At 44.3% G+C, this 8,243-nt stretch overlaps 1 protein-coding gene across 1 annotated transcript; it reads left to right on the forward strand.

Annotated features, from left to right (window-relative positions):
- The first annotated feature begins 5,273 nt into the window (after positions 1 to 5,273).
- Positions 5,274 to 6,797, forward strand: LOC120059851. Its single transcript, XM_039008900.1, has 2 exons — positions 5,274 to 6,126; positions 6,311 to 6,797. The coding sequence occupies exons 1-2, from the start codon at positions 5,717 to 5,719 to the stop codon at positions 6,534 to 6,536; spliced, it is 636 nt and encodes a 211-aa protein (XP_038864828.1). The 5' UTR covers positions 5,274 to 5,716; the 3' UTR covers positions 6,537 to 6,797.
- The last annotated feature ends 1,446 nt before the right edge of the window (positions 6,798 to 8,243 follow it).

Below are 8,243 nucleotides of genomic sequence, written 5' to 3' on the forward strand. Positions count from 1 at the left end.
GCAGTCCTCCCAACACTGTTATCTGAGAATGTGACTCTGGCCTCAACAGCATGCATCATTTTGTAAAATCCTGGAATGACAGTACTAACTCATGACAGTTATATACCTCCAGTGTCCCAACGTGTTAACCCATAACAGTCTAAACCTGTGTAAGCCGGGGAGGGGGGGTGGTGGATTCTAATAAGCTGTATAGAATTATTTTATACCAAGGATAATTTAGCTATTTGATTTATTTAAAAAAAGTAAATACAAAAAATGATTTAATTAAATAGCTTTACTGCTATTAGTCCAGACAAACACATTGAATAACATATTTTTTCTGCATGGAATAACAGACAGTCCCCCCAAAAATCGAAAGGGCGTTTGTTCTGAAGTGTCTGTCCTAAATCTGAGAGATAAAAGAAAGATCAGAATTTTTTGTTTGTTTTTTACATGTATTTAATCCCTTATTTTTGGCAATAAAGAGTCTCCATAAATACGTACTTCTCACCTTTCCACAGAGGGGTCATATTAGTGTGTAGGTCAAACCGTTTGGACACTACATACAATTTTGTGAGAAGACCGATTTTTGGGATGTCTCATGGTCTGACAAACACGGCTCTAGCTCTGTCACCTTGAGGGATGCGGTGGATTGAGACGCATCTAATGCAAAAAATATATATTCCTATCTTAAACTGACATATTTTTATGGGGATTTTTTAATTATGCTAATTAGATTTTCACAGGGGTGTGGACATTGACTCTAGGGTGTTTTAATGGTCAGATCGCAAATGTGTTTGACACAACAATATTGCAACAATAAATCATATCTACTGTCATGACGTTGGCTTGATGGGGGAGGTTTATGACCCCCCATAAATACCTTTCCCCTTTTTCCTCTCTCTACTCTACCGATGTGACTATTGAAAATCTCTTTGTTAACATGGAGAGTCTGGTGACATCAAAACATGGGAAACGGAACCATATTTCGGTAATCCAACCAGTTGAAAATATGCGTTGGTACTTAATGAATATGATCTTAGATCAGTTGTTGTCTGATACATTATTACTAATGACAGGATGACATAAACTGTATCTTGGAAAGTCGACACATTCTAGTCATCAGATTCACATGGAATTGTTGTGCAATTGAAATGTTTAAAAATGAAACTATTTGTGAAAAGATTAAATGTAATTTTAGATTCTTAATGAGAGAACGGTTTGTCAGAAGAACACCACTCTGCTCACTCAGAGGTGAACAGACACTGTGTGTACATGTGAACAGACACTGGGTGTAAACTATGAAACACGGCCCTCTCTCCCAATAAGCCCCTTGATGAAAATGTAACTTTCTGTTCCAAGGACGTGAGGACTTACCATCCCCACGTTGAAAGGACAAAGACCACCTACAGAACTAAGCCAACCTCAGCAAGAACCTAACGAAATTGGCATCGAATGTCAATGTGAAGGTGCCGACCTACACGCCGGAAGGATGAATTTCGACTATACCAGCCAGAATATAGCATGAGCTTAAAAGTATGGCAACTTGGTCTGAACTTTGAACTCTTATTCACTAAAGAAGTGCTACCCCCTCCGCCCACTAAATGTGGGCTAGGAGAGGACGGACAGAGTATCCATTCTACCACGCTCCAGTTCACCAAGAGACATTCTTCAAAGGACAAACCGGCCTTCCATCGACGACCAATCTACCGAAGCGCAGCTCAGAGTAAATATGTTTTGCATACTCCTTTTTCAAATGGGCGGTAATTTAGAATGCATAAGATACTGTATTTACGATAGCATAGCTTCTCCCTTTGTTCCTCAGTCTTCCCGTTCTTTCACTCAAACCCCTTTTCTTTGTGTAACCAGCCGCTATATCGGCTCCGTTCACCAGGTCCATCAATGTATGATTCATTCTGTGTATATGTAATTCTGTGTGATTAGTTAGGTATTTAGTAAATAAATAATGAAACCAAATTTTGTATTGCTGATTCAACTTGTTAGCCAGGGTTCATGAAAATAACCAAGAATTTACAACTTTCAGATGAGACCCCTAAATCCCTAAATTTACCATGTGAAGAGATAAATTCCCAGTAAATGGTAAATTCTCTGCTTTTTGTAAATAAGGTGAGGATTAAATATTGACTGCTACTGACGTAAAAGATTACCAGGTCTTTAAGAGTTTATTCGGAAGATAACAGCTCTATAAACATTATTTCGTGGTACCCCGACTTTCTAGTTAATTATTTACCTGAGTAGCTTAATCAGGTAATATTAATTACAGAGAAATGGTTTTATAGAATAGCATGTCATATCACTTAATCCGGCATAGCCAAAAACACGACACTACCCACCACAAAAATGTAATGAACCAGGTTTACAGATTGTCATTGTCGGTAATCCCAGCCTACGGTATTGCGTAATGCAGAATGGAACCTCTATTCTGCACATTGTAGTAGCGCAATCTAAACATCTCACGTCTATGAAATTCTACCACCTGCATATTCTAACCTAATCTCATAAAGACATGTATCATGTTGAGAGGTCAGAGGTCAGAGGTTATGGTAATGTTCTGTTGGTTCTCTCCAGTTGTGCTGTGGTCACATTCTCTTGGCTCTCTCTAGATGGGGAAGTACATATGTTTTATTTGAAAGGTACCAGAGAGAACTAACTCCATGGGAACCCCCCAGACATATGGACTTCATTAAAGCCAGTAGTCCAATGACATCATTGTCATATAATTGAATCTCACCTCATCCTCTCTGCATCTAAGTGAAGAGCTGAAGTTAGAAAGCCTTTTTTCACCTCATAATACAGTCTGCTGCTGTGAGCTTCTCTCTCACTCTCTGTACAGATCTGATTTGTCACGCAGTGCAGGGCCACAGGTATCTAGGTTCACCAACCACCACTGTTTTCCCATGAGGTCACTTTTAGACTGAATGGTGTCTTTGTTAAGTGAAGATGAACCAGAGGCCAATTATTTAAATGGGCTCCAGATTGCAATGATTTATTAAAGGAAAATAAGGGCAGGCCATGTTGAGCAGAACCATTTTATGTCAGCCTCTGTAGCTGGCAGATCAGTTCAGGGTTTATCTGTCTTAATAAATCACAAACACTTACATGACTCTCGCAAGGGGAAGCTAGACTTTATCACAGACATAAGTAACTAGACTATTACACCATTTGGTCGGGTGACGTCCCCAGATCAAGAGGTTTCCAACAAAGATAGAATACTTTTTGTCCCCCTTTTGCCTCTTTAACCTCTATTTATTTGGTCCTCTGTTCAAACTACTGTTCCTCTTCTCACGCTGTGTTGGAGCAGAGCTGCTCCAGCTGTTGTCCAAAATGGCATCATGTAAAAACACCTCACATACTCTCAAGTGTTGGACATAGTGGCCAGCCAGCTATATTTTACTGTAAACCATTGGACCTCTCCCTGCTTCCTGTGCTGTGGAAGGGCGGGTATCTGGACAACTATTTTGCTGTCTTGTTGTTGTTATACGTTTAACAAAATCAAGCTGTCGCTATGGGTTTTTCTACAGATTGTTGTTGTTGTTGTTTAAGAGTGTCTATTTTCTATCCAGAGACGATACACTGAACAGATTAACTCTGCAGGGTTGTTCATAAACAACAACCGAATGCTGCACCGTAATAAAAACCATGATGTTAACCCCAGCACTTTATGTGTCCAGGTTGACCGGCTTCCTCCTCTGTCCCTCTGTCTCATCTGCTCCTTGATGGAGGAGAAGCTAAACTAGAGCGCTACAGGGTCAGAACTTCACCAAGGGGCTGAGAGGCCTGGACCGTTTCCCAAAGTCAACACACACCTGTCAAACGGTCATGTGCTCCCTGGTATTTCCTGAATCAAAGGCTTCCTCTGAGAAGCAATGTTTTCCTCTCTTCAACAAACTGAAGCCCAAAGCCAATATCCTGTGGTGGCTAAGTAACTTTGAATAAAGACTTCACCACTTAGTGGCACTTGTTTTTTATCTCCTCTTGGGCCTGCTGAGGTGTTGAAGAGGTACTTTAGGCTAATCAGCTTGTTAAATGTATTATACTAACACCCATTCACAATCCTCAACTGTCAAATGTGGAGGACAGACTGAGTCCACTTCCTAGCCTTCAAGGAAACCAACTGTTCCTAATAAAGCCTTTAAATAAACATTTCCTGTGATTTTAAGGCAATTAAGGAAAGAGAAATGTGTACTTGTCCATAAGTGCTTGGCCTATTGTTTGTTTAATTTCACCCTTTTTTTCAAAATATCATTGCAAAAAATCTGTCTTGCTTTAAAATGTGTCCTTTCTGTTTAATAATTGCCTTCTGCGAAGCAACTCCCTCATTCTGTACTTTTGAGGGGAAATAAAAACTAATGAATTAGTAGGAAGTGGTTGCTGGGACTGTTGTGTTTAAATAATAAAGAGGATCTTAGCAGTGCTCTGTGCTCTCAGAAGCATCCAGAACCACCTCGGGCCAGCAGACTGTTGATAATTAATCCTGCTGAATGCAGACCAGACTCGTGGTCAGACATAGGCACAGAATACTGAGGGAACAGATTCTGAAGGAAGAGAATGATACTATACACCTTCACCAGTTCTCCAAATACAGTAGGTAAGCCAGCCATTATTTCCAATACCGTTATGAAAACTGACATTATTTCCCTAAGCATATGCGACGTAATTGGTCCCGTAGGGCCCCCGACCCAAAAAAATTTACATAAAAAAAGAATAGGTATAAATACTGTATATATTATTATTATTACATTTTTTTAGGAACTCAGTCAGGGTCTGAACTTACTGTTGAGGGTTATATAGTAGAAAAGTATTTTAATGTCTGCTTCCAACTCACACTCTCCAACACATAGATCCCCTGAATGCAGCTCACTCTCCAGATCCCATTCACCTGAATTTTGATCACCTGTTCACACATCTGTATGTCATTATCACACACTATTTAGTTCAGTTCTTTGCACCCCATCATTGTGAGGTATTGTTTGTTTTGTGACACACTTCTATTTGGAGCTCTGTTTTTCCCGTATTAGTCCTCCTGTGTATGATAGTTTTTGCCTGCCTCACTAACGATGCCTTTTGCCTATTCCCTGCCTGTACTTTAGCCTATCAGATTTCCTGTTATCAACCTATTGCCTGATCTCCCGGACGACTTTACTAGCCTTTTCCCTGCCTGTACTGTTGCCTTTTTGGACCCTCTGTGTATGACCTTCTGCCTGCCCCTGGACCCAGCTACCTGCCTCCTCCTGTGGTCCTTTACAAATAAACACCTGCTGTGCCCTGCGCTTGAAACCAGCTCTCTGTCTCTCATCGTGTTCATTACAGAATACCTCACCAAAAACAACAGATGGATTCAGCGGAGCTGCAGCTACGTCTAGCCCGATATCAGGTGCCACAGTCTACTCTCGTTCATCTCCCCCCAAATCCATGCCTAAAAAATACGACGGCTCCCCAGGGAAATGTCAAGGATTTCTCATGCAATGTAACCTGTACATAGACCATCACCCCGCTGACTTCACCTCTGACAAAGACAGGGTGGACTTTGTTATCTCCCAAGCTCTGGATTGGGTCACAGCCCTGTGGGCCGCTCAAAGTTCTGATCTGTCCTCAATCACGTTTCCACGCCCTCTTCAAGGAGGTGTTTGACCATTCAGTTTCAGGTCGTCACACGTTATGTGAGCTGCGACAGGGCCGTTGCTCCACCACTGAGTATGCCCCTGAGTTCCTTACCATGGCTGCCGGCAGTGGATGGAGTGAACCAGCTCTCCTTGTCTACCGGAGGGGTCTTAATCGGGAGTTACAGACCGAACTGGCCTGCAGAGGAGATTTAATGGCCATAAACCAAAACATCCGGATGTCGATATCCATTGGCAACCTACTGGTGGAACGCAGACCTATACAGTCCCCCATGGGCTGCGAGTCTTCCACACCCTTCTCTCGTCCACCACGGTCTATTAGCCCCGAACCCATACAACTCGGCCACCCATACAACTCAGCCCCTCTCACGCCTGCCGAGAGACATTGGAGATTACGTGAAAACCTGTGCCTTTATTATGGAGAGAGTAACCACCTACTCAATAGCTGTCCGATTCGCCCCCTCCCCCACAAAGGGGTGACCACAACCCCACCACATACGCCCTGGTAAGCACCTCTGTTTATGAATATTACCAAAAGGCAGTTTGGTATCCCGGCTCTTCTTTCTGCTAATGGGGTCACTCAGTTTGTGGAGGTACTAGTGGACTCGGGCCGCAGGTAATTTCATTGATGAACAATTGGCACAACAGTTAATAAGAGTTAAACTAATTGCTGTTAATCCTCCCTTTAGGATTAATGTGCTGGACGGACAACACCTCAGAACTGGTCTGGTGACTCGCATGACCGAAAGTATCACCCTTAAGATTGGCCTCCTTCACTCTGAGGTCATTCAGTTAATGGTGTTGTCTTCGTCTAAAGAACCCCTTCTCCTCGGGTCACCCCTGGCTAAGCCATCACGACCCTGCCACCTCCTGGCGGCAAGGGGAACTGCTGTCATGGTCTCCCGCCTGTTTTAAGAACTGCTTCAATCTACCCTGTTGAGCCACCTCTATAGAAGAGGCCCTCGACATAGGATTCATCCGTCCATCCATGTCTCCGGCTGCATGCAGTTTATTTTATGTGGGAAAAAAAGAATGGTAATCTCCGTCCCTGCATAGATTACCGACCTTACGATCAAGAATCGCTTCCCTCGGGCCTCCCGGGTGGCGCAGTCTAGGGCACTGCATCGCAGTGCTAGCTGCACCACCAGAGTCTCTGGGTTCGCGCCCAGGCTCTGTCGCAGCCGGCCGCGACCGGAAGGTCCGTGGGGCGACGCACAATTGGCATAGCGTCGTCCGGGTTAGGGAGGGTTTGGCCGGTAGGGATATCCTTGTCTCATCGCGCTCCAGCGACTCCTGTGGCGGGCCGGGCGCAGTGCGCGCTAACCAAGGGGGCCAGGTACACGGTGTTTCCTCCGACACATTGGTGCGGCTGGCTTCCGGGTTGGAGGCGCGCTGTGTTAAGAAGCAGTGCGGCTTGGTTGGGTTGTGCTTCGGAGGACGCATGGCTTTCGACCTTCGTCTCTCCCGAGCCCGTACGGGAGTTGTAGCGATGAGACAAGATAGTAATTACTAGCGATTGGATACCACGAAAATTGGGGAGAAAATGGGATAAAATTGATTTTAAAAAATAAAAAATAAAAAATAAAAAAAAGATTTGCTTCCCTCTTCCTCTGATTCGGCCGCACTAGAACAAGTTGGACAGGCTACCATCTACTCCAAACTGGACCTACGTAGTGCTTACAACCTGGTCCGTATCCGAAGTGGGGATTAGTGGAAGACGGCGTTCATCACCGCTAGGGGTCACTACAAATACTTGGTTATGCCCTACGGTCTCACCAATACTCCTGCAGTCTTCCAGTCCTTCATGAATTAAGTTTTCAGGGACATGATCAACCAGTTCCTCATCATGTACATTGACAATATCTTGATCTACTCTCACGCCATTGCAGAACACGTACAGCATGTGCAACAGGTCCTCCAACGGCTACAGGACCACCATCTTTGTCAAGGCTGAGAAGAGCGCCTTTCATGTTACTACGGTAACCTTCCTAGGTTTTGTGTTAACACCAGGAGGGGTGGACGAAGGCAAAGTCACGGCCGTGCTTAACTGGCCCAAACCTACCACCGTAAAGGAACTACAATGTTTCCTAGGATTTTCCAATTACTACCGCCGGTTCATCCGAAACTGCAGCAGCAACACCGCTCCTCTCTCAGCTCTCACCAGTCAAAAAATCTGTACCCTCCAATGGACCGACACCGCCCTTACTGCATTTGAGACCTTGAAACACATCTTCACCTCTGCACCCATCCTTAGGCAGCCAGATCCTACCCTTCCTTTTGTTCTGGAGGTTGATGCATCTGAGGTTGGCGTAGGAGGGGTTCTCTCTCAGCGGGTAGGGACACCTCCCAAATTATACCCATGTGGCTTCTTTTCCAAGAAACTGTCACACGCTGAGAGGAACTATGATGCCGGGAACCGAGAGCTCCTCGCAATTAAGCTGGCTATCAAAGAGTGGCGCCACTGGTTAGAGGGAGCTCATCACCCATTCCTTGTCCTTACCGACCACTGCAATTTGGAGTACTTAAGAAGTGCTAAGAAGCTCAACCCCAGACAGGCTTGCTGGGCACTCTTCTTCACCCGCTTCAATTTCACCACAACCTATCTGCCTGGCAAGAAAAATG

Source organism: Salvelinus namaycush, chromosome 15, assembly GCF_016432855.1.
Source record: "Salvelinus namaycush isolate Seneca chromosome 15, SaNama_1.0, whole genome shotgun sequence".
Lineage (NCBI taxonomy): Eukaryota > Metazoa > Chordata > Actinopteri > Salmoniformes > Salmonidae > Salvelinus > Salvelinus namaycush.